This window comes from Taudactylus pleione, unplaced genomic scaffold (genome assembly GCF_031769625.1).
Source record: "Taudactylus pleione unplaced genomic scaffold, aTauple2 ptg000288l, whole genome shotgun sequence".
NCBI lineage: Eukaryota > Metazoa > Chordata > Amphibia > Anura > Myobatrachidae > Taudactylus > Taudactylus pleione.
Window position 1 is genome coordinate 1,428,958 of NW_028284690.1, and position 27,264 is coordinate 1,456,221.

The window sequence follows — 27,264 nt, forward strand, 5'->3', positions numbered from 1 at the left end:
CAGGTCCCTCTGTATGTTCTGGAGGCTGGTCTCCCTGGAAGAGTTGAGAATTCATTTTTATGAACATCATCTTCTCCACATTTTGTGGAAGTAACCTCCTACACCTTTCTCTGACAAGGTTCCCGGCTGCACTAAACACTCTTTCGGAGTACACACTGGAGGGGGGACAACTCAGGTAAAATAGAGCCAGTTTGTACAGGGGCCTCCAAATTGCCTCTTTTTCCTGCCAGTACAGGTACGGACTGTCTGACATGCCTACTTGGATGTTGTCACCGATGTAATCCTCCACCATTCTGTCAATGGTGACAGTATCATATGTAGTGACAGTAGACATGTCAGAAATTGTTGCCAGGTCCTTCAGTCCGTACCAGATGTCCAAACTTGGTCCTGCCTGCCCTGCATCACCGCCAGTGGGTTGCTTAGGATACCTAAGTTTTTTCCTGGCAGCCCCAGTTGCGGGAGAAAATGAAGAAGGAGCTGTTGACGTGTCACGTTCCGCTTCAGCTGACAGTGTTTTCACCAGCAGGTCTTTGCACCTCTGCAGGCTTGTGTCGGCCAGAAAGAGAGACACCACATAGGCTTTAAACCTAGGATCGAGCACGGTGGCCAAAATGTAGTGGTCTGATTTCAACAGATTGACCACCCTGGAATCCTGGCAAAGCGAATGAAGGGCTTCACCCACAAGTCCCACATGCCGAGCGGAATCGCTCAGTCTTAGCTCCTCCTTCACTTTCTCCAGCTGCTTCTGCAAAAGCCTGATGAGGTGAATGACCTGACTCAAGCTGGCAGTGTCTGAACTGACTTCACGTGTGGCAAGTTCGAAGGGCTGGAGAACCTTGCACAACACGGAAATCATTCTCCACTGCGCTTGAGTCAGGTGCTTACCCCCTCCTTTGCCTATGTCATAGGTGGATGTATAGGCTTGAATGGCCTTTTGCTGCACCTCCATCCTCTGAAGCATATAGAGGGTTGAGTTCCACCGCGTCACAACCTCTTGCTTCAGGTGATGGCGGGGCAGGTTCAGGAGTGTTTGCTGGCGCTCCAGTCTTCGGCACGCAATCGCTGAATGGCGAAAGAAAGAAATTTTTCGGGCCACCCAAAGCGTCTCCTGCACGCCCCTGCCGCTTTTCAGAAAATTCTGCACCACCAAGTTTATTGTGTGAGCAACACATGGGACGTGCTGGAATTTGCCCAGATGTAATGCCCGCACAATATTGGTGGCATTGTCAGATATCACAAATCCCCAGGAGAGTCTAAGTGGGGTAAGCCACTGGGCGATGATTTCCCTCAGTTTCTCTAAGAGGTTGTCGGCGGTGTGCCTCTTACTGAAACCGGTGATACACAGCGTAGCCTGCCTTGGAACGAGCTGGCGTTTCTGAGATGCTGCTGTTGCTGCGTAAGGTGATACATCTACCCAGTGGGCTGTCACAATCATATAGTCCTTAGTCTGCCCTGTTCCACTTGTCCCCATGTCCGTGGTTAAGTGGACATTGGGTACAACAGCATTTTTCAGGACACTGAGGACACTTTTTCTGACGTTTCTGTACAGTCTCGGTATCGCCTGCCTAGTGAAGTGGAATCTAGACGGGATTTGGAACCGGGGACACACTACCTCCATCAATTGTCTAAATCCCACTGCACGGATACCGGATGCACGTCTAACACCAACATAGCAGTCAAGGCCTCAGTTATACGTTTTGCTTCAGGATAACTGCTGTCGTACTTCATCCTCCTCGCTAAGGACTGTTGGAGGGTCAATTGTTTAGTAAAAGTAGTGGTGTTCCTACTTCCTCTCTGGGATGATGAATGACTCCCAGCAACAGCAGCAGCAGGAGGCGTAGCAATGCAGGATCCTCCGGAGGAATCCCGGAGAGTCAGTCATGCCAGTGACATGGCCTGCAGGACTACTTCCGATCCTGACTGAGGAAATTGACGAGGAGGGAGTTGACGGTGTGGTTTGCAGGCGCTTGGATACAACAGGACAGCGGGATTTAGGTGTCCCAGGACTGCTTACGGTCTTAGCCAAAGTTTCTGAACTTGACAGTAACTTTTTATGAACGCGCTGCAGGTGCCGTATAAGGGAGGATGTTCCTAGGTGGTTAACGTCCCTACCCCTACTTATTTCACCTTTACATATGGTACATATGGCAAGTTGTTGTCCGGATTTGGATAGAAATATTGCCAGACCAAAGAGGTGGAATGTTTGGTCGCATGACCGTGATGGGATTTTTCATCCCACGGACAACAACTGTCTCCCCTGGAGCCTAATTTAAACAAACCACATCACCATCAGAATCCTCCTCGCCAACTTCCTCCTCAGCGCCAGCTACACCAGTATCCTCATCCTGTTGTACTTCAACAGTGACATCTTCAATTTGAATATCAGCAAGTGGACTGTGGGTGCTCCTTTCAGCACGTGCAGGGGGCGTGCAAATGGTGGAAAGAGCCACCTCTTCCCGTCCAGTGCTGGGAAGGTCAGGCATCGCAACCGCCACCACACTTGGACTCTCCTTGGGGATTTGTGATATCTCCTTAGAACGCACAGTTCTTCGCTGTGCTTTTGCCAGCTTAACTCATTTGATTTTTTTTAGTGGGAGGAGGGCTTCCATCATCATGTGAAGCTGAACCACTAGTCATGAACATAGGGAAAGACCTTAGCCATTCCTTGCCACTCCGTGTCGTAAGTGGCATATTGGCAAGTTTACGTTTCTCTTCAGATGATTTAAATGTTTTTTTCAAGGTCATTTTCCTGAACTTTGTCATTTGGGATTGTATGTGCCCTCTACTATGACATTGGGCATCGGCCTTGGCAGACGACGTTGATGGCATGTTATAGTCTATGTCATGACTAGTGGCAGCAGCTTCAGCACTAGGAGGAAGTGGTTCTTGATCTTTCCCTATTTTATTTTTATCGGAGAAAGTTTGGTCCTCCATTTAAGTTATATTGATATATACGTGCGGCTAAGGTGCACAGAAACACAGAAAATATTTTTTTATTTTGTTTGGAGTGCCCTTTGGGGGTTACAGCACCCTTTAACGGTCAAGCCAGCCGGCCCTTTACTTATGGGACACAGGCGCACGCTTGGCGCTGCTCCTTTGTTGATGCACGTGCAGCCACAGTGCACACAATTCACAAACAGAGACATTTTTTTATTTTATTTTTTGCACATGGGGGGAGCACCCCTGATGGACAGAGCACCCCCTGGACAACACTACAGCACCCCTTTAGGACTGGGACACTGCACAGGACTTTGGAGTGGACACAGCCCCTATGGACAACAGCAGCACAACACAGCCAGCCCCTATGGACTTTGGAGGAGTGGACACAGCCCCTATGGACAACAGCAGCACAACACAGCCAGCCCCTATGGACTTTGGAGGAGTGGACACAGCCCCTATGGACAACAGCAGCACAACACTACATTGCACTACACAGCCCAGCCAGCCCTAACTCCCACCCTCCCTCTTCACTGTCCAAAGCCGAGTGAGAAAATGGCGCCGACGCGGGGTACCTTATATAGGATCCAAAACCCTCGAGACCCGGAAGGCGGGATGATGACGTTTTGCCTCGATTTCAGATCCGTGTCAGGCGGGAAAAGTTGAGCCAGACTCGGATCGGCCTCGGATCGGGGGGGTTCAGATTTCAGAAATCTGAACCCGCCCACCACTAATTTAAACCCAAAGGTTTCCATTTCGAAACTTCTCTGGATCTTAGAGATTATTGCCGAAAGAAGGGGAGGATCAGATCTCTTCCAAAATTGAGCCAAAGCCACTCTTGTAGCAATAAAAATGTGTCCAATAACATATTTGTTTTCTTTTTGTATTGAGGGGGGAAAGTGGTGTAGTAAAGCAATTTCGGGCAACTGTGGCAGAACTACTCCTGTAACCTGGGTAATTAACTGGAATACCTCTGACCACATAGAGGGGATCACGGGACAAAACCAAAATATATGTAAAAGGGAGCTTACACATCCACATGTCCTCCACCAACATTTAGATGAGTCAGGCCAGATACTATGTAATTTAGTTGGGGTATAATATAAACCATGTAGTAGCTTAAATAGCATTTCAGAATGATTGAGACACTTAGACATTTTAAAGATATTTGTGAATAAATTAGACCAATCTTCCTCTGTCAAGGAAATATTAAGATCAGATTCCCATCTGGATTGTATAGAGAGTTTACTGTCCTCCTATAGGTGATAATAGTGTATTATACCACATAGTGATACCCCCTTGTGGCTAGCAACAGAAAGTTTAGAAAGTATGTATGGAGGAGGAGAAGGGAGTGGGTGTGACAAAGAAGAATTAGAGAGTATCCAATGTCTTGTAAAAATTTTTAAAAAATCGTTCTTAGGTATATTATACTGATCTCGGAGTTGTTGGAATGAACTGAGTTGTTCTGTGTATAGGTGTTTAACTGTTAAAATATCACAGTCAAACCAATTAGCTAAAGAGAGGTCAGGAATTAACTTTGATAGTGCCAAAATGGATATGCTAGAAGAGGGGAGTGAGGAATCACCATGTGCACCAATCAATTTGTCCCAGACTTTAAGGGTATCAGAGACACTTCGGGAAACTAACAGCCGGGAAGGTCTATCAGCCGGTTTAATCCAAATACCGTCTCTCGGGGAAGTTGGCACAAATAGAAGCTTCAATGTCTACCCACGGTTTAAATGGCAAAGGTGACAGCCAATCTTTCATCTGATCTAGAAGACAGGCATATTGATAAAATTCAAGATTGGGAGCTGCCAGGCCCCCTTTGGCCTTGGATCTACACAGTCTTGTTCTTGCCATACGAGGGCGTTTGCCCTTCCAAACAAACGGAAAATACTGAGTAAATTTTATTCAAAAGACTAGTTGGGACTAAAAATGGGATGGCTTTAAATAAGTAGAGGATTTCGGGCAGTAGCATCATTTTTACAGAGGAAAGGCGTCCCATCCAGGAGATCTCATAATTTACCCACAATTTAGTGAGTGCTGAAAGTTGTTCTAGAAGAGGGTGATAATTATAGGTTATAACCTCTTTTAGTTTTAGAGGGATTTTAATGCCCAAGTACGTAAGGCTTGAAGACTGCCAAGCGTAGGGATATTTACTCTGGAGTAGACACAGAGCAGAGTGGTCAACATTGTATGCCAATGCTTCTGTTTTGGTGGTATTTAATTTGTAGTATGAAACCGCTGAATACTCTTGAAGGACAGCATGAAGGGCTGGCAAAGAAGTTTCCTGGTTTGTAACAAAAGTACGTCGTCAGCGAAAAGACATATCTTATGCTGAGTTGTACCAACAGTGAAACCTGTAAGATTAGGGGAAGTTCAAATTTTTTCAGCGAGTGGTTCCATCGCTAGAGCGAATATAAGGGGTGAGCGGGGGCATCCCTGTCTAGTTCCGTTAGTGATATTAAAACTATTAGAGAGGAATCCGTTGCTGTATACGCGAGCTGAGGGGGCAGAATGTAAAGTTAAAATAGCTTTCAAGAACAGACCAGAAAAACCAAACCCAGCAAGGACCCGAGACATGAAAAGCCAATGTAGTCGGTCAAAAGCTTTCTCTGCATCTAGAGAAAGCAAAACCATAGGCACAGAGCAATTCGCATGAGCATCCAGAAGGGAGAAGACTCTTCTGGTATTATCAGGGGCCTGGCTCCCCATGGTGAAACCAACCTGATAATGGGATATCAAATCAGGTAGAATAGGATTTAATCTGTTGGCAATTATTTCCGCATATATTTTAACGTCCGTATTTAGTAGGGCTATTGGTCTATAGTTTTGACAAAGTGTCGGATCCTTGCCAGGTTTTAATATTGTAATTATTTGTGCTTCTAGCATTTCTTTAGGAAATGTGTTGTGAGAAACATCATTATAAAAGTTAGTTAGAATAGGGATTAGGTGGCTCTTAAAATGTATATAAAAACTATTTATAAACCCGTCTGGGCCTGGAGCTTTATCTTTTTTGAGGAATTTAATGGCGCATTCTATTTCACTTTCACTCCACGGGGAGCATAATGCTTCAGAGTCTAAGGAGGACAGAGGAGGGAGTTTAATAGAGTCTAGAAAATAATTAATCAGGAATTCAGAAGGTTGAGGCATAGAGGAGTCTTGGTTGAGATTATAAAGTTTTTCGTAATAAGAAGCAAATTGTTGGGCGATATCTTTAGGGTTACTAGTTTATAGATCTGTTAGGACCGGAAATCGATTTAATCCTATTGTTAGCATTTTTTTCCCCTAAGATTACGCGCAAGGAGTCTGTTAGCTCTGTTACCAAGGGAATAGTATTTTTGATTTAGTTTAGTAATGGCACGTTGAACCTGGGAGAGATGTAAGTTATTACGTTTCTTCCTGGCCTCAAGTAATACAGCAAGGACCAAAGAGTCCTGTGGCTGTTGTTTATGCTGCTTTTCCAATTTCAACAGGTCAGATTGATACGCAAGGTAAACCTCCTGGTTAGTTTTCCGTATTTTAGCTGCAGCTTGTATGGCAGCCCCTCTCACACCAGTGGTTTGTTACAGAAGTGTCATTAGGTAAATTTAGTTCAATATAAGAGGTCAGGGCATCTTGTAAGATGTGTGAGCCTTCAGTGTCTAGTAGAATATATTCCTGTAACCGCCAGGGTCTAATACAGTGGTTTAGGAAAGGGAGACCAGGTCCAAATCAGGGGGGCGTGATCGGACCAAGTAATTGGCAAAATGTGGATCTGTGTTGATCATTGAAGGGACCATTTGTCAATTAAAAGCAAATCTATTCTAGAGTAAGATTTGTGTACTGCAGAGTAAAAAGTGTAGTCGCGCGTACCTGGATTTTTAATCCGCCAAGCATCATACAGCTCAAACTCTGCAAGAGAGTGTGAAAAACAGGAGGCAAGAGAACGGGATACAGTAAGTGATTGTTTATCTAAGGAGGATGATTTGTCGAGTTTAGGGTCTGGTGCAAGATTAAACAAGGCTCCTTTTTTAACCTCATGCAATTTGAGCAAAAATGTTTTAAGAAAACCAGGTTGTCTGGTATTAGGGGCATAAACAGACACTAGTGTTACATATTTAGGTCCAATCTTTCCAACTAAAATAATATATCTCCCATTACAATCTGTCCACTTATGCTCCAGCCTAAATGGACAAGTTTTACTCAATAAAATAGCTACCCCATTTCTTTTAAACGGGCCACAGGAAGTATAACAAAACTTATATGCATTATTAGTAAACTGCGGGGGAGAGTGTAATGGGAAATTAGATTCTTGTATTGCCACCACATCAGCCTTCTGATCAACAAAATATTTTAAAGCGACTCGTCTCTTATGAGGAGAATTAAGACCTTTTTACTTTCATACTCAGAAAATTAATCATAGGGATGAGGCGTGGTATGAGACAACTAAATATAACTGTGCATTACATTATATATAGCAGAGAATATGCATAGAGATACCAGTATAATGAAAATAGTAAAAATAATAAAAACAAATGAATAAGAACACAAAAAATAAAACAAAATAAATAAAAGAGAATCAAATACCCACATAAAAGAGCACAGAAAAAAAAAGAAAATATAAACAGAAATAGCGTCCATAAAGGAGCTAAAGCTTCTGTCACTAAGTTATCGTGGCAGAAAGATTACAGTTGTTGGGGAACGGGCCCAACCGAAAAAGGCAAACCCACATAACATTCCAATATATAAAAGAGAATATAGAACAAGAACAATTCCTTCAGTATATAGAACAAGCATGTATTACCTAGCGGAACCCTGTATATAGAAGCCAACAAAGCTAATCTATACAGCAATTTCTACTGTTATTACATCTAAAAAATCTGTTTCCACTTATGTAGCAGTGATCTTTGACTTTAGCAAGATATTGGTAGACAAAACAAAAAGCAAATTAGTTGTTATATATAACAGGAGAAAGAAAATATAGCAAAATGGAGCTCAAATTTAATGTTGTCCTGTACCGTTAAAGGCCAGATGTATCAAGTAGAGCTTCACTTGAACAGATCACTTCTGAGTAGAGGACCACTCTCGAGGGATAGGTTGAGGAGGCAGATTAGAGGAGCAGTTAATAACAATGCCCCATTCCTGAAGAGCAGCAGGCCCATCTTCCGGGGAATTTATAACAGTATATTTACCATCTTTGGACACTATCAGTTTGGTAGGGAATCCCATCTATATTGTATATTTCCTTTGCGTAAAGCCGCTGTTGTTGGATGAAAAAGGCGTCTTCTACCAAGTGTTGCTGGAGAGATGTCAGGAAACAACTGAAGATTGTCCAAACATTCGGCCGTAGATGAAGAGGGCAGAGCAGCTCTAATAATGTGTTCTTTAATATGGAAAAAATGTACTCTGAGAAGAGTATCTTTGGGAGAGTGGGCCGGGGCTTGTTTTGATTTTGGTAATCTGTGAATCCTGCCAATCAGGAGATCAGAAGGGAGCAATTTCTGAAAGAGGTCCGTTGCGTAATCATATAGTTCAGCATTCGTGACAGAGTCCGGGATGCCTCTTATTTTTATGTTGTTGCGTCTTGAAAGATCTTCCAGATCTGTCACTTTATCTCGCATAGCATTTAGGTCCTCTTGAAGGAGGTCGTGAGCTGATATTAGATCATTATGCGAAGCGACAAGCTCTTCCATTTTGGTTTCCAAGTTGTCAGTGAGATCTCCAACCTCACGGATGTCGGCCCTTAATGCTTGTACATTTGATTTTAATTCTAAAGTCCATCTTGAATGAATTAAGCATAGTATGGATTGATCTTAGAGTTACAGGACTGTCTAGAGCATCTATATCCTCTTAGGGAGGCGGTATAGGACTGGACACGTGTAGTCGAGCTCTGAGCAGTGGTATCAGTCCCAGGTGGTGATTGTTGAGGGCGGTTTTTAGTAGAGTTAGAGGAGGTTCCAAAGAAATGAACAGGAGGAGCCGATTTGGTGGTTTTAATTCTTTTCGGAGCCATGAGGAGCTGATATCAATCTGGAGTATGACGATAATATCAAGAATTCACAGATGTGAATGCCAGCAGGGTTCTGATAATTATATTGAAGTGTATGGAATCATTCAGCTAACACATCATTCTGGAGAGGAGTATCGGGTCTACCCCATTCAGCTGAAGCAAACGGACATGACACACAGCCGGTCACATATTCAGTAGAATAGAGCCATATGACCACTAGAGGTCAGAGTTGCTTCAGAGATAGATATAGCAATACAAATATATTAAAGTACAGTCACAATTGTGGGACATGTACTTAAATATATCAATACTCAAACAACTGTATGCAATGGCCAAGAACAATGTTGAAATCTACAGCAGGCTGTTTAGGTAGTAAAGACTTTTCAGAGCCTCATATATCCAAGCTATGGTGGCGAGTGTAGAAATATAGACCCCAGACCAGCCGACTCATATAATTGGAGCAGGCTTTAATAGAGGGATGGTAGCCGTGTATGTATGGGTGGTAATGATAAGATCACTCACGTCTCTCCTATACTCACGGAGACCTCAGATATAGCTTCCCAAGGGATGGGCTGTCTGTGTGTACAGGGAGTGAGTATCCCGCCGGCAACCGAGTCACACAGAGCTCCGACAGGTAGCCGCGTCACATAGGGAGTATAGCAGATTACCCGGACCAGCAGCCGTACACTGGAGAGCTCAGCCGGCTTGAAAGCAGCAGATTTACCTCCAGGGGACTACCAGTAGAGGGAACTGTAGGTAAGGACGCGCCATGAGGCTGACTCGTATCCGCGGGGAACTCCGGTCCTCGGCTGGAAATCGAGGCCCCGACTCCAGTCAGGTCAGTAGGCTGCAACACGCAGCCGCGTTAAAGAAACATGGCCCGGCTCAGCGAACCCCACCGCCCGATGCCAAGGGGGTGTAGAGAGGCAGATTGGTTAAGGAGAGTCCCTCCAGAGGACCAGGAGACGTGTTCAGGGCCCGAATTCGCTGGAGCTCAGGCTGCGTGCGTCTGTCTCCATTAGCCGCTAAGCCACGCCCCCCAGCTTCTGATGTAGCTTTGTATTGCATGCAATTACTTTATTTGAGGTAATTCTTTGCTTGGCACTTGTTTTCATTTGCGTATTTACTAATGAAATAGAGGAAATATATCTATTTAGTATGCAAGGTCCTCTCCATGGAGAAAGAGAGGGAAATTGTGATTCAAATCAACTTAAATATGTTTTCCACTGTAGATAACTTTTAAAAAACTGTATTACCACCTACATTCAGCCGTCGTTCCCATAGCTCTGACTAAGGGGCGGAGGCTATGAGCACACTCAGGGTTGCCAGCTTTCTGTCATACAGTGGGTAATAAAAGTATTCGCCCTCATTCTCACATTTTATTTCTTCATGAAATCAAAATTAAATATGTTAAGTTCAACGTCTTACAAATGAGCAACACAAAAGCTTTTTGTTGGTTAATTGAAAGTTTTTTTTTAAAAAGTCACTTATTCTTAAGTGTTTACTCCTTTTTTTTTTTTATACTTGGAAGAACCTTTAGCTGTCTTTGTAGGCACTTCTCTGCCAGTTATTTACAGCTAGATGCTGCAATATTCTTTGTTACAGCATTGCTCCTGAGGAAGCTGGGTGATGATAGCCTGGTGAAACATGCTGAGCTTATTAACTTGGACTCTTGTGATCTATTAGACTTGTATTGGACTATACATCTGTACCTGGATCCGTCTGCAGCATTCAAAGACCTCTGAACATTATTTCAGTCCATGTTTCTGCATGATTGGATGAAGGGACTGATTTGGGAACACAGGTCCACGGAATGGTAACACTTTGCTGCTTAATTTGTTCCCTTAGGACAGAGGTTCCCAAATACGGTCCTCGAGGCACCCTTACAGTCCAGGTTTTAAGGATATCCATGCTTGATCACAGGTGACTTATTTCAATTGACCTCAGTCAATTTGATTTAACCACCTGTCTCAACCATGGATATCTCTAAAACCTGAACTGTTGGGGTACCTTTAGGACTGTGTCAGGGAACCTCTGCCTATTTGTCAGATATTATCAACATTTTTTATTATTCTATCATTCTTAAATCGGTGGTGATTAATTTATTACAACTATCTTCACTGAATATGTTTAGATTAAGAATTTTAATAAATGTGTAATATTTTATTTTTAAACCGTCCATTTAATTACTGATGATCTAGTGCTGGTATTTTACTCTATTTATTTCATTACAGTATTGCTTGAGCTCCATCATGTTGAGTGGGAACCATTGGTAGACAATAATTTTTACTTCATGTCATATATTCCTGCCATGACTTTGCTTGTATTTGTATTTAAGCCACTCCAATGTGGTCTTTGCTGTATAAAGGTCATTGTCCTGCTAAAATATAAATCCTCTTTTCTTTTGGTCTTTTGCAGACTGCAGCAGGTTTTCTCACAAGATTTTGTCCATCCATGTCTGCCTGTCTTTGGACACGTTTCCAGTCCCTGGAGCAAACAAGCATCCCATAGCATTATGTTTTGACCACAATTGTTTATGGTAGGAATAGCATTCTAGACCTAATGTGCATTGCTAGGTTTGTGCCAAACATGGTTCCTAGTGTTGAGGACAGAAACTGTAATCTTGGTCTCACCCGACCATAGAATAGTGCTGGACTTGGTGTTTCTGTTTCTCACATGCATTATTGATGGAGAGGCAGAGCGATGCAACATATAAGTGTGTCAAAGTTTTATTCATTACTAAAATGATAAAAGCTACATTAGGTAAAAGCATTCCTCTAGTTTCAATAGGCAGTTGGTGAACACTCCATGCTGGCCCAGTGTTAAGGCGGCCAATACACTGTGCAATTATTGGCTGATCAGGCCGATAAATGCACGGTGTATGGCCACTAACAAGCCACAATAATCGCTCTGTCGAGCATGAGAAATCTTCCAACCTGCATGACAGATGAGATAATTGCTGTTTGGATCTGACAGTGGATATACTCACCATCAGACATACAGACCAATTATCTGGCAGTGCGTGGCAATGTCAGATAATTGGTCTGTCTGTCTGGTGGTGAGTATGATCTCACAATGTATGGACAGCATTACAAAAAGAGTATATATATACACAGGTGTTTCAGTTATCATAATTAACAAACTGATGGCATTAATGAAACACATTTAATAAAAACATGTTCAATCTGCCACCAATACATACAAATACTGTAAAAAAAAATAGTGTAATAATTCCTCCCATAAATAAAAATTTGAAGTCAGCGTCATCATTAAAAAAAAATTGTGTTAAGTGAATATATTTACTCAATCTCCTGATATCTCAGAATAGGAGTTCTTGTATGTATGAAGCTGGGTTCTCCATTAACAGAGATTCACGTTGATCTTAGTTGAACATAAGCCAGTCTATATGAGGAATCAAATTTTGTTGTTTTTAATAGGAAAAATACCATCTCATGGTTTAATTTGATAAAAGGGGTATATATTGCCAGTTTTCTTTAAATCTTTCCACAAGCAAAAAGGGATTCCTTTGGTAATATTGATCCAGAAAAGCAAAAGAACTAGCTTTAAGGATTGATCTCTTGTGACCACTTTGTTCATGTAAATATGTGTTTGTATCCAATTCTTTGAAGTGGGTATAAAAAAATCAAGTTGGGGTGCTATAGGGAAAAGGGCTTTCTGCTACACATCTGTTGGAGTTCCTCCCTTATTGCTCCCTTCTAGCCCATGATAATAAATCTGTGCGAGGTAACCAAAGGTAACTGTGCCCAAGGGCCGGGGATTTGGGCTTTTTTCTCCTTCATCCACCAGGGGACACTGGAGCCTCAGTACAATGGGGTATAGGAGTGTGTTAACCGGGAGATGGCACCTTTAAATAAAAAACTACTGTTAGCTAGCTCCTCCCCCTCTATACCCCCCCAGGTCAGTCTAAAAAATGTGCCCCGGGAGCTGGACGTAAGCCTCCTTAGGGCTCTGAAAATAAGATCTCTATCAGCAAGAGGACAGACAGGCAGCCTACTGCCCCTGCCTGTCTGCGCCGAGGGAGCTGCCGGGGGGATCCTCACTGCTGCTGCATGCGGTTTGTGCTGAGGTCTTCTGCTACAGAGACCTCAGTCTCTGGGGTACCCAAAGACTCGCTGCATGCAGTGCACGTCGCGGGACCCCGTAGCAAATGCCCGCCGCCGGCAGCACAGGCAGGGCTATGGTTAGTGTTCCCTGGCTCCCTGGTTAGCAGAGGAGCCAGGACAAGTGTTTAGGCAGGCATTCACCGTGCGCTCCGCTAGCGCTGAGAGCGCCATAGCGAGGGGGGCGTAGCCTAAGTTTTCCTTCTGCTCCTGCCTCCCAGCAGCCTCAGCGCTTCCAGAAGGACGCTGGTGGCCATTTTACACGCACTACAGGGTGGAGAGAGAGCTGTGTCAGGAGTCAGGCTAGTACTCTGTGTATCAGCGCGTGCATTTTTATTCTTGTTATCAGCACTATTCTGTTAGCACTGCAAACATTATAGTTTATCTCCCTCTGTGCCCCTTTCAGCAGGGTCTCTGTGTAGTGTGATTGTAAAATCTGTTATTGCAGTCTTACTGTCCTCTTTCTCTGTGGGTGTGGTGTCTGTACTATAGACATGTCTACCAAGGGGTCTAAAGCTGCGCAAAAGTCTTTTTCATGCAAGACTTGTGGTGAAAAATTCACACAGGGACAGTCTAATACTTCCTTACTGTGTGATAAATGTGTGTCTATACCTAAAGATACTGTAGTCCAGCCTATGTGGAACGCCTACCCATGGGAACGCCTACCGTCTGGGGCCGGCCCCACTGACATCATTAGTGATATCAGTGGGAGTGCTTTTGGCTCTGATAGAGCCAAAAGCACTCCTGGGCTTGCGGCAGCGAGAAAATGATAGGTGAACCGGTGCGCTGACTGACAAAAGCTGCAGATAGGAGGTAACTCAAAAAATTGGGAGGTATCCTCACACCTCCTTCAACACCAAATGATATATATAAATAATTGAGAAACCGCATTGTCTGCGCTATGGATATGAAATGAAATCACAGACCTTAACCTGATATTGGATTTTCTTTCATATATGGTACATGATGTCCACGTATCCCCAGGGTTGATACCCAAAAATAAGGGGAAAAAACATGTATAGTGAAGTACAATTTAATAAAAATGACACATATACTAAACATACATGGTTACATCCACATGAATTAGAAGCAAATCTTTAGGGTATTTAATTCCACACAAAGCTAAAAAAGTACATATAGAGCACCCATAGAAAACTTCTGATAAGTCCCAATATATATGGAATGGACAAATACGGGTATCCACAAATGGCTGGGGGGTGACAATTACCGGATTGGAGTGAAGGAGCTGTTAACGAACATTCCTTAATGAGCCAAGATGTGTACTGACACAGAAGTAGTCCTGGGAACTGCACTGGTCTGGGCTTCAATCTCCTCTGCCGGATGCTGCGCTCCCCGCTCGTCTGTGGTTCTCCCGTCTAACACCTTTTCTTATGTAATTGTGATTAATGTAACTTTTCTGTCTCCTTCTCCTTACTTTCCAGCTCCCCTTGGGCACAGTTGTTTTTAGACTGACCTGGGGGGGGGGGGGGTATAGAGGGGGAGGAGCTAGCTACCGGTAGTTTTTTATTTAAAGGTGCCAGCTCCCGGTTAACACACTCCTATACCCCATTGTACTGAGGCTCCAGTGTCCCCTGTGGAATTGGAGAAAGGGATTTATCGGTAAGTACCAAAATCCTATTTTTCGTACTATGAGATTCTAATCTCTTCCTATAACAAATCTGTGCACGAGCATATTAATACTGCAGTCATACCAGTGTGCTGGCGTTCCCACCTTCCTTTGATTATTACTGTAGTGGTGTCATAGGATGGACTATGAACCCTGACTTCTCTGGTCACTCCTCAAGCCCTGGAGACTGTCCCCTTTCTGCCCTTCTTTTCTCTTTTTCTTAATTTCCTTCTCTCATTTTCTTGTTTGTCCTTATACATTATGTGAAATGTTGTAATGTGACTTGCTATATGTTCCTTTCAAAACATAAAAAATATATACTAAATAAAAAAAAAAAATCAGGTTAGAGGATGGTAATGGAAGATAACAAAAATATATATTCAGTGACATGCATATAATGGGGCAGAAGCAGCCCTGCGTGCAAAAAATCTAAATTTCTCCTTCATTCACTAGGGGACACTGGAGGCTTCATGACAGTGGTGTATAGACGTGTGCTAAGTGGGAGCTGGCACTTTTAAGTTTTAAAAAGTGACTAGCTCCTCCCCCTCTATAGCCCCATCCAAGCTCAGTCTTAGTTTGTGTCCGATGGGAGCTGGTAGTGTTATACACTTCTCCCTAAGGGTTATGTGTTTAGTTTAATTAATAGCGCTACTGCGCTGAAGAATTAAATGAAAAGGACAGTCGGTGGCTGCCACTGCCGGTCTGCATCGTTGGAGCTGCCAGGGGGACCCACTCGCAACTGCTCGCAGTACGTCTGGGGTCCCCGACTACAGAGTCCACTGTCTCTACAAAGGGGGTTCTGCATGCAGGTCTCCCTCACACAGCACGCTTCACAGTTCAGGTTATTCTCCATAGGGGGGGCGGAGCCTCAGCGCTATTCTGAACCGTGCTGGTGCCCATTACACGAAGGGCACTTACTGCTGCAATAAGAAGAAAGCTAAACTAAACCTATAAGTGAACAGTGGAGTTTAGGCTTGTCAGGAGAGCATTTATGGCAGAAAGTAACTACTTTCACTTCAATGGTTGCTTATTATTAATGCCTAGCGTTTTTTTAACGCTATTTGGGCAAGTGTGATACTCCTAATCTAAGGCTTTCTCTCCTGCCGCTAAACCTATCTCAGTCTCTACCTGTCCTTTTCCACTACACTTTACTGTTGTTTGTGTGGAGTTTGTATGTACCACGGCTGGAAGGGGCTCTAAGGCGTCTCAGGAGTCATTTACCTGCACAAAGTGTGCTGAGAAGTTTACACAGGGGCAGTTGTCTAACTCCCTTTTGTGTGACAATTGTGATCCTGAACAACAAGCTTCACTGATGTCAGATCCACTGTCTTGGTCGACTCAGTTTGCATCTGTTATGTTGCATCTCTCTGATGAGCTGGAGGCTTTTCGAAAGGAGAGAGAAGCTTCCAGGTCAGCTACTCTAGAGGAACCGGCATGGGCGCAGTCCTTAGCTATGTCAATGGAAGGAATCACAAAAGCCATGGCTCTTTCCCGTGCCACGGCAACAGGACCCTCTCCACAGGTCTCAAAAAAGAGATTATTACCCTTAGTCCTCCAGTTGGAGGAGGAGAATATGCCAGTTCTACAAGAGGGCGAATATGCTCCAGATTCGCCTGAAGAGCTCCAAGAGGAGCCTGAACCTGTGTCCGAAGGAATAGAGGCGTTAATTTCTGCAATCCGCCAGGTATTGCAGATAAAGGAGGAGGACAAGGGTCCTGCACGGCAGTCTTTCTTTCTAATAAACAAAGACAAGTTACTACTTTTCCAATTTCAGAAGAACTGGATTCTCTTCTGATTTCAGCTAGGGAACATCCGGATAAAAAAATTGAGATGTCCCGGTGGTTATTATCTTCTTATCCTTTTCCTTTAAATAGCAGAAAATCTTTTGAGACTCCTCCTACAGTAGACCCTTCGGTCACGCGTCTGTCTAAGAAGACTACGCTACCAGTTCCGGGAGACATCTGACAGGAGATTAGAGAAATGCTCTCAAGTCCATTTATACAGCTGCAGGGGTGACTCTGCATCCTGCGATTGTAAGCTGCTGGACTAACAAAGCTATTAAGCTTTGGACAAAACAATTGGCTGACTAGATGAGAGACCAGCTACCGGTGGAAGAACTTAGGACCTTATTCAGACCCGCTCGCAAGCGCTGAGCGCTCGCAAGCGGGCCGATGTTTAGGCCCTGCGCTACAAAAGGGGCGGCTGTCGAAGTTGATCGGCAGCTCACCCCGTTTTGTAGGCGTGGCAGGGGGGTGTTTTCACAAACTGAGGCGTTCCTTGAGAAAAGCCTGCCGTTTTGTGGGCGGCCAAACTGACATTAGCAGTGATGTCAGTGGGGAGCTTCCTGCTCGATCAGAGCAGGAAGCTCCCTGGGGCTTGCGGTTGCCGAGACCCAACCTTAGGGTCCCGTCGCAAGCCCAGATGGTCGCCATGGTCTCGACCATCGTGACCATCAACCTGGTTGGTCGCTAAAGCTGTGGGTGGTAATCCACAGCTTAGCTAGCGACCAGGAGGCCGCACTTCAAAATACAAGCGGCCGCCCACATTCAGAACGAGCGCTTGCATTTTGCGAGCGCCTCTGAATGAGGGCCGTATTCCTTTGGCAGAGCATATAGGTGAAGTTGCGGCTTACCTTGGAGAGGCGTCCAAGGACGTTTAGCAATCTTGCCTCTAGAACTTTACCTCTGGCAGTTTCAGCATGCAGAGCACTTTGGCTTAAACAATGGCAGGCGGATGCAGAATCAAAGAAAGCTGTGGAAGCTCTTTCCTACACGGGAAGTGTCTTATGTGGAGCTGAAGTAGATAAATGGATTTCTCAGGCTACTGGGGGTAAATCCACTTATCTTCCGTCAGCGGCTCCGCCACCTAGAAGATCTTACTCTGGACCCTCGTTTCTGTCCTTTCGTGCCCCGGGACGTTCCCGTGGTCGCTTCATAGGAGGACCTACAACTTCCCATGGTACCAGGGGACGTGGCAGAACAGCAACAACCGCTACAAAACAGGAGGTTAAGTCCACTAACAAACCTAGTGCATGACGGGCTTCCCTCTCACCTGGGGAACCTCAGGGTGGGATCACGTCTTCGGGACTTCAGAGAAGTATTGAGGAAATCTTGTACGGACGCTTGGGTTCGAGACCTCATCACCCACGGATACAAGCTCGATTTTCAGTTTCAGCCTCCCCCTCGGTTTTTTGGCACCGGTTTGCCAGTTTCCTACGACAGTAGTCTTGTATTACAAAAGGCAATAGACAAACTTCTATCCGCGCGGGTTTTGGTCCACGTTCCCAAGTCTCAGAGCGGGCAGGGTTTCTACTCCAGTTTGTAGTTCCGAAGCTGGACGGATCGGTCAGACCCATTTTGAACTTGAAGGATATTCAAGTTCAAGATGGAGTCCCTGCAGTCGGTTATTGTAGGACTGGAGGAAGCTGAATTTACGGTATCTCTAGATCTCAAGGATACCTTCACATCCCTATCTGGCCACCTCATCAGCTGTTTCTGAGGTTCACCATTCTGAACTCACATTTCCAGGTTCAGGCCTTACCCTTCAGCTTGTCTTCAGCCCCCAGGGTATTCACGAAGGTTATGGCAGTGATGGGTCTCCTTTGGCAACAAGGGATCATGATTATCCCTTACCTGGACGATCTCCTGCTGAAGGCTCACTCCAGAGAACAATTATTGCTGAACATCGCTGTGACTCACAAGCTTCTCGTAAGTCACGGTGGCTCTTGAATTTCCCCAAGTCTCATCTGCAACTGACACAGAGACTCCGGTTTCTGGGAATGATCCTGGACACACTGTCAATGGGTTTTCCTTCCTCAGGAAAAGGCAGCCTCCATTCAGGGGATGGTGAGGACGGTTCTTCGTCCGGTATTGGTGCATGTCTGCATTCGACTTCTGGGAAAGATGGTGGCGGTATTCGAGGCGATTCCTTACGGACGGTTTTACTCAAGACCGTTTCAACTCTACCTCCTCTCCCAGTGGTCAGGATCCCATCTTTTTCTTCACCAACACATGAGATTATGTCCCAGAACTCTGATTTGCCTTCTCTGGTGGCTGAACTCAGCATACCTATTGGAGGACAAGAGATTTGGAATGTGGGATTGGTCTCTCCTCACCACGGACACGAGTCTGAGAGGATGGGGGGCTGTGACTTGATAACACCATTTCCAGGGCTGTTGGACCTCGCAGGAAGCGAGTCTGCTGATAAATATCTTGGAATTAAGGGCAGTGTTCTACACTCTTCAGCTAGCACATCGCCTGTTGCGGGGCCAAGCAGTCAGAATTCAGTCGGACAACGCCACAGCATGGGCGTACATAAATCAACAGGGCGGCCCTGAAGTCGGGCGGCAATGAAAGAGGTAATTCGCATCCTGAGCTAGTTTGCAGTAGCAATTTCAGCAATCTTCATACCAGGCGTCGACAATTGGGAAGCAGATTACCTCACCCGACAGGACGTGCACCCAGGAGAATGGGCGCTCCATCCTCAGGTGTTTCAACAAATTGTCCACCGGTGGAGTCTTCCACAAGTCGACTCCATGGTGTCCAGACAAAATCCTCAACTACCTCGATACTGCTCTCGGATGAGAGACCCCCGTGGCAGTGGACGCACTGTCAACATCTTGGAGGTTGAAATTTGTCTATCTGTTCCAACCTTTTCCCCCTCGGATTCTACAATACATCAAACGGGAGAGGTGCATTGTATGTGCACCTCTATGGATTAGCCTCGCAGAGCTTGGTATTCCAATCTGTCTTCTGCTGATCGACGATCCGTGGCTTCTCCCTCTGAGAGACGATCTTTTACTAAAGGGTCCGTTAGTCTATCCCGACTTAAAGCGGCTACATTTGACGGCGTGGCTGTTGAAAGGACCATCCTACGTAGGAAATTAATCCCATCCAGAGTAATCCTTACTATGCTTCGAGCCCGGAAAAAAGTTGCTTCAAAGCATTACCACCATATTAGGAAGGCTTATGTTTCATGGTGTGAACGGTGGGGGTGGCCTACTACTGATTTTAAACTAGCCAGACTTCTGCTCTTTCTGCAAGCAGGCTTCTCAGCCGGACTACGTCTGGGTTCCCTGAATGTTCAGGTTTCAGCACTGTCTGTATTTTTCCAGAAGAAGCTAGCCTTGATTGAGACCTTTCTGCAAGGAGTTATATGGTTACAACCACCCTTTGTACCTTCTACGGCTCCATGGGATTTGGATCTGGTCCTTTCCTTCTTACAATCCTCTCTGTTCAAAGCTGTGGAGACTGTGGAGTTTAAATACCTTTCATGGAAGGTGGTACTTCTACTCGCGCTGGCCTCAGCCAGATGGGTGTTGGAGCATGGGGCTCTATCCTGTTGTCCTCCATTCTTGGTATTTCATTCGGATAGGGCGGAACTCTGTACGAGAATGGAATTCTTTCCCAAAGTGGCTTCGGCTTTCCACATCAACCAACCTATTGTGGTTGATGTGGAACACCGAAGCCGGGGGGGGGGGGGGGGGATCTAGTCACATTTTTGAAATTTAAAGTGCCATCTCCCACTTAGCATAGGTCTATACCCCACTGTCATGAAGCCTCCAGTGTCCCTTATGGAATCTGAGAAAGGGATTTATCGGTAATCCTATTTGCACCTCTTGCATTGCAACTTGGTTTGTTCCCACTACAAATGTATTTGCTTTGCTCCAAAGTCAGAATCAGCCCCTATATGTTATTGACTTGTGTGTAATAATATTTTCTGCAATGTGATCTCTGCCATAAGCATGATGATTTTACAGGTGGGGCCATCAGGAGAACAGACTTGCGCTCCATCTTTTAAACAACTTTTGTTAAGGTGCACTCTCCAGATATTTGCTGAATTGATCAATTAAGGTAATTTTTACTATATAAATATTCTCAGCTGAGTGAGTTTTTAATTTCCATTGTTTGGTAAATAACATTCATTTTCTTATGTTGTAACAGAATGTCTGAAAAACAGCTTAAAGAAGCATTTGTAAGCAACCTCAATGGAACCAGTATTAAAGAGATCTCAATAGGCTCAAGCGTAGCCTCTCTGTGCATGCTTTACAGAGGATTGGTGTTTATATACCTTTATCAGAAGATTGGTGATACAGTTCACTCATGGAAATGGTACTTCGTCCTTGACTTTGTTTTGCTGGTACTTCCACAGGTACTGTCGTGCACTGTACTGTCTGATCACCTCTACCTAGTGCCAATATGTACTGCAACACTTTGTTTTTTGTTGTTTCGCACTCTATACAGAGGTAGAAAGAGTTACAAAAACAAACCACCTCTTTATATCTGCAAGTTCTTCTTGAATGCACAGTTGGAAAATAGGACTGTTCCAGCTGTTACATTTCTTCGTGTTTTCATTAATGTGGTCACTGCAATTTCCATATTGGCCGTGGATTTCCCCATCTTTCCAAGGCGTTATGCCAAAACAGAGAACTATGGAACTGGAGTTATGGACATAGGGGTGGGAAGCTTTGTCTTTGCAAATGCTATTGTTTCCCCAGAAGCTAGATCACAAGGAGAGATGTCCTCTAAATCTCACCCAGTGAAGAAGCAATTGATGTCTGTGTGGCCATTACTTCTTCTTGGATTTGGACGACTAATAAGCGTGAAGGCAGTAGACTATCATGAACACACATCGGAGTATGGCATTCACTGGAACTTTTTTTTCACATTGGCGTTAGTTAGAGTGTTGTCAGCTGCTCTATTCACATTAATTCCACCACAAAAAATATGGATTGTGGCTGCAGTCATTATCTCAGTTTATCAATTACTTCTGGAGATGACCAATCTGAAGAGTTTTATTTTACATGGCAGTGACGGTAGGGACACTAGAGTAGGTTTCATAAATGCCAATAGAGAAGGGATTTTCTCTGCAATTGGTTATATTGGAATTTATATGGTTGGAATACAAGTTGGATTATATATTCTTAAAAAAAGAAAGTCTGTTAAAGAATGGATAACTCCCATCTACAAGTTAGCTTTTATATCTTTGTTACTGTTCATGGGTTGCGCTATGTTGCAGATTTATGTGGAACCAATTTCCCGCAGAATGGCAAACTTGCCATTTTGTATGTGGGTTGTTGCCCAGTGTACAGCTTGGCTTTGCCTAATATTATTATGTGACCTGATTCTGGTGTTTGCCAGCTATCTGACTCCTGGAAGCAGCGTTCCAAGCACATGGAATATATACCATTTTTCAAATCCCCCTAAGGAAAATGTCACAACTCCGAGAGACTCCATAAAGGAAATGCATTTATGTCTTATAAAAGCTATCAATAGAAATCAATTGCTGTTCTTCTTACAGTCGAACATTATGACTGGCATGGTAAACCTGCTTATAGATACAATTCACAGCAGCAATTTGTTTTCTGTTGTTATACTTGTCACCTATATGTTTATAGACTGTTTGATAGCATACCTTTTACACATCAACAATATTACTATTAAGTGGTGGTGAATATAATTAATTTTCCACTATGAGCAAATCATCAATTATGAGTGCGTTAATACAGGAATTGTGCTTGTAACTGACATTATTTAGCGGTAAAAGCAAATCCAGTTAAAGGGAGCAGATTTTCCCTGGATGAAACCTCTTATAATCCAAGTCCATGTTTGTTGTTTGCATGCATGAAAAAGGCTACTTGCTTTTGTTAAAGCCTCCAATTAGTGGAACTCTTAGTTTCCTTGTTACGATTAAAGATTGAGTAGGACACACCCCTTTTCCAATGCTAAATCTGTCCACAATTCTAAAGGTGCATACACACTAGACTATATGCTCCCTGAGCGATATCGTCTAGTGTGTCCCTGGCAGGCTGTGCTCAATGTCGTTTATGACATTGAGCACAGCCGCTGAACGATATCATTAACGATATCGTTCAGCGCCGGGCTCTCTCCCCCATTCCCTGACATGCAGCAACCTGACGAGATCGTCAGGTTGGCCTGCATGTCAGCCCGATGAACGATGATGACGAACGACCCGCGGGAACGCGCGTCGTCGTTATCGTTCATCTTTTTGGGCTTAAAAATGGATGATAAATTGGACGACTTAACGATATCGTTATCGTTCAGTCGTCCACTTTATCGTCCAGTGTGTACGCACCTTAAGTCCTTCAGTACCACTTTCATTGCACCACAACATGGATTCACTTAATTGCATTTTGTAGCTGGATTTACTCCTAGCCGTGATTGAGTTGGAAAGTGGCTGATGGCCAATACGACTACACATCTTGACCACTAAAAGCATAATTTAGAGTAAATGATTGGGGAGCAATCTTTTAAATCCATGTTGCAAATCAATGAGGTTGGGGGTGATAGATTTAGAGTTGTGATGGTGTGTTTGCTCATGCCTAAATTGCAGTGTAAAAAAAGCTGCCCAGTTCTCGAACACTACATACAAACGGAAGCCGTATTTCCCTGCATGGTGAAAAACTATGTTGAAGTTTGTGCAGATGGAGATTTGCACCTTTAAAACTAGATTATTTTTCTTTGTTTGTTAAATTATGTGTTTGCAGATAATGCATTGATGCTCAGGATTTCCACCAATGGATTTTTGATAACTGCATTATGAGCATGCATTATGCAATAAATAAAAATGTTCTAAAGATCTTAATCTTCACCTTTTAGAAGGATGTAATGATTAAAGCATAATGTTTTAGAAGTATACTCAGTCAAACAAAATGGTCAGCTTTCTATAAATTGTAGGCCAAATATGTTTGTTGGGGAAGCAGTCGGGAAGCCGACAAACGTATTCCCGACTGTCTAATCCCGGCAAGTGTCTAATGACAGGCGTCGAAATCCCAACGCCTGTCATTAGACCTACGCCGGGAGCCTGACACCCGGCTTACTGATCAAAGGTAAGCCAGGTGCAGAGGGAGGAGGGTTAGGTTGGGGACTCCCGGGGGGAGGGGCTTAGGGTTAGGCACCCCCCGGGAGGTTAGGGTTAGGCTGGCGGGGTTAGGCATCCCCCGGGGGAGGTTAGGTACCCCCCCTGGGAGACTTATAGTTAGGCTGCGGGGAGGGGGGGTTAGGTTTAGGCACTTGGAGGGGGGTTAGGCACTTGGGTGGAGGGGGGTGAGGTTAGGGATAGGCACCCCTAAAGAAGGGTTAGGGGGTAGAATTAGGTTAGTTTATACTTGCCTTTGGACGTTCGGGCTATTCACCCTTGCGTGGCTCCGGTGTCGGGATTTGAACCGCCGGCCATGCATTTTTATAAACCTAAAGTAAGCAAGTTTATACTCTGCATACCTGCAAAAAAAAAGTCTATGCCTATGCAGATTTGGTACTTGTGTACCTTTTTTATGCTTCTACAGGCGGAACAGGGGAGAGAAAAAAAAACATGTAAACTCAAACCAAGTACACTAGGATTGTTTACATGGATACAAACTGAAGTTGAGCCACATGGAGACACAGATCACTTGCAGGTACCATGTCGGAGGGCAGATGCAAATAAACACTGATGACAGTTGCCAGCACTAGTCAGCCACTTCTGATTGTGTATTGACGTCTGATAGTGCTTTTTCTTGATTATATATTTTTGAGTGTTTATTTCAACACAAATACACGCAGTTGCCCACTAGCCCCATAGTGTTTGTCACAAGATCTCAAATATTGGAAGTTAACTTTACTTCCTCCCATGACTACTATTTTTTACAGTGCAATAGATAAATTAGTTAATTTCTTGCAGCATAATTTTTCCTGTTTAATCTAGTGTATTCTGCATGTTATTACTATACATGAAAACTGTTCCATTTGATACCTGTAAATTCATTTTTTCCAAGGTCCAGGTCCCCAATGATTGTATCCTGGGTATAGAAGGAAAGCTGATATTTCTAAGTGCTTCCCTATCCTCTATTTTACATAAAGTCATCATATTGCCATAAATTCTGTAAACATGCCGCAAACCACTTTGCAAGTTATCACAACCGATCTTGAGTGATTCACCTACAACATTTCCGATCCCATGGAATGCTATTTATATGCTGTTACTTGGTTATCCCCAGAACTTCACCTCAGAGCAGTGATAATTTATCTGGTGATGGTTGTCAGAATGCCTATTAATGTTAAATGACAAATTGGCTGAAGGTACCATTCCAAATAACATTACAACAATAATGACAGATGATGCTTTTGTAGGTCAATGGATACAGCTGTATGAAGACAACAGCATAATCTGTGGCAGGTATCCACGATCTTTCCTGTGGTCCAAATTCTTTGCAATGGACCATATAGTGAAGTTGATGTGTCACCCATTTGGAATCAAGGGGCTTTTCAACCAGCCACATATTCATATTCAGTATGCCCATTGATTACCTCTGGAGAGGATCTAACTAGCTGTTTATTAAAAAAAAAATCTACATACATTAAACTGGTTTCAATACAGGTTAGTCAAATGTTCTATTCTTAATGACTTGGGGGTCTATTCATGGAGCTGAGAAAAACCCTGTTTTGTGTTCAACAGGACCTCTCTGTGCTTTCTGTAATTCATAAAGCAAGTTACCGTGGAGAAGCTTGTCTCTTCTCCAGCAATGCACTTGCTTAGTGCCCAAATCACATTACCATACAATAGTATGGTGAGTGTGATTCACAAAAGAGCGGAAGGTCCACTTTCCATTTATTTCGCTACATCGCATTCACCATCTCCGGACGGAGTAAGGATGCTGCTGTGGGGAGAAGAGAAGCAAAGACTGCTGTCTTCCCGCCTCCTCGCGTCCTGCACCCCCTTTACTCAAGCTGGCCAATCAGGTGCCTCCTCATCAGTCTCTCTGCCCCCATGGCAGTGTCTGTGCAGACACTGCCATTTAAGCAATCTGTAATAAAGATCATATATCTTTTTTAGTCCATTGCTTCAATTTAATCAGTCCCAACAGCTGCCGGGTCACAGTCACACCCCCCAGGTCTACTAAATGTGCCCTTCTCACCCCCACCCCTATATAACCCCTCCCCTTCCACTGTAAGCTGTCTTGGTTTTAGTGCCTTTGGAGTAGGGCACTGGCTTGGTCCTAGCTTTTAGTAAGGATTATTACTTATATAAATTTAACCTGGTGTTTTCTGGGCTTATGGATATATAAGCACCTTTACTACACTGTTTGAAGGAATTTAGGCAGTAACATTTAGCAGTTTTACTGGGGTAGATACTGCAAGGTGCATTGCATTATTAAATTAGGGTGTGCCTCATTATGTTATTAACTCTGAGCACACCACTAGGTTTCTTGGAGAGTGGAACGCATGACTTCCGGGATGGTTGGAGCGCAAACCGGAAGTGCACGGCTTGCGTTAGAGCTTGAAGTGTAACTAAAGCTGTTTTAGCCCCAGATGTGTTGCGCTTGCACCAATGGGAGGTTCTCTAGACTAAGGGTGAGCCCAGTGATTTTGTAGTACAGTAGTAGTACAGTAGTTACTTGTAAAGTTGCTTCCATCCCATGAGTGTCACTTCCAGTCCCGGAGGGATGTTGGGGGTGGAGCCAAAGTTAACTTTAATTGCTAAGGGTATATAAGATGGCTAGGGTGGAGGATGTATGTATGTCCTGTGCCTTACCTGTTCGTGTCCTGATGAAGACCGTGTTTATGTGGTCGAAACGTCGACTTCGTGATAATTTTACGATGTTGTGAATATTAAAGTAGGATGCTCTTTAACCTTTGTAACCAGAAGAGAAGCCCTGGTGAGTGCGTTCTTTTTTCAAGTGCTTTGTATTTTGGTACCTTATTATGAATACCCCTCAATCACTATTTAGCGCTGCAAGTCGCTAAATTGAAATAATTGCTTTGGAATCCAGTTGTGGTTCCAAAGCACAAAAAGTTATATTTTGCAAGAAAAAGTATAACGTGCTGTGATCTAAACAATTAGCGCAAAAAGCAAGTAAAATACAAGGTACAGCCGATACATACGCTAGCGCTCTGGATCCAGTTCTCAGTCATCAATCCTGAAGCCTGCGGTCATCAAAGAAGGGAAAATGACTCCCCTATGGTGTCCCGAGCACTAGCCTATATACCTTACAGGTCACAGAACAATAGAGACAAGCTGGCATAATTCCATTGGTCCTTGCTCCTGGTCATTGGTTAGTCCATACGGTGTCATCAGGGGTATGTCTTGGTTCTCCAACAGTTGCTTTGTGTAGTTTCCCGCAGAAGAACTGGTTAAATTGGCTACCGACACTACATACAAAATGTTAACATGCTAACCAATAACTCCCTATAGTTCGTAACTTGCGGACGCATGATGCGATCTCCTTGCCGATAGAACCGGAGATCTGCAAATGAACAGTGATTTAATATAATACCAAACATGACATGTCTACTATGTTCTAAACCTTAGATCTTATTTAAGTACATATTACATCATAATTACTTGTTAAAAAGACCTTTAATAATTCTCTTTATTAACTTATTGTAAATAGGAACCATTATATACATATGCGTTCGCATATGTGCGTCTGTGCATTGATGTAGGCAATGTTTGTATGTATGTGAGGATGCACGTGGGCGTCTATGTGTACGCATGTGGTTACACATATGAGCGTCTGTGTAAGCCTACAAGTCAATGTGTGTGCATTGTGAATCAGTGTATGGTGGTTCGCAGTTGTGCGCATTGGATTG

At 43.9% G+C, this 27,264-nt stretch overlaps 1 protein-coding gene across 15 annotated transcripts in view; it reads left to right on the plus strand.

Moving 5' to 3' along the window:
• The window catches only part of PIGW (phosphatidylinositol glycan anchor biosynthesis class W), a 41,966-nt gene extending 18,293 nt beyond the window's left edge, over window positions 1-23,673 (plus strand). For 6 of the 15 annotated variants that reach the window (XM_088482433.1, XM_088482432.1, XM_088482427.1 and 3 more), the window contains 4 exons: window positions 10,535-10,745; window positions 11,348-11,468; window positions 20,436-20,529; window positions 20,620-23,673. In XM_088482433.1, coding sequence (XP_088338559.1) covers window positions 20,621-22,129 — 1,509 coding nt within the window. In that variant the 5' untranslated portion in view covers window positions 10,535-10,745; window positions 11,348-11,468; window positions 20,436-20,529; window position 20,620 and the 3' untranslated portion in view covers window positions 22,130-23,673. The remainder of the gene's footprint in view (window positions 1-10,534; window positions 10,746-11,347; window positions 11,469-20,435; window positions 20,530-20,619) is intronic. The other 9 variants (XM_088482437.1, XM_088482431.1, XM_088482430.1 and 6 more) reach the window with 2 other exon arrangements.
• The last annotated feature ends 3,591 nt before the right edge of the window (window positions 23,674-27,264 follow it).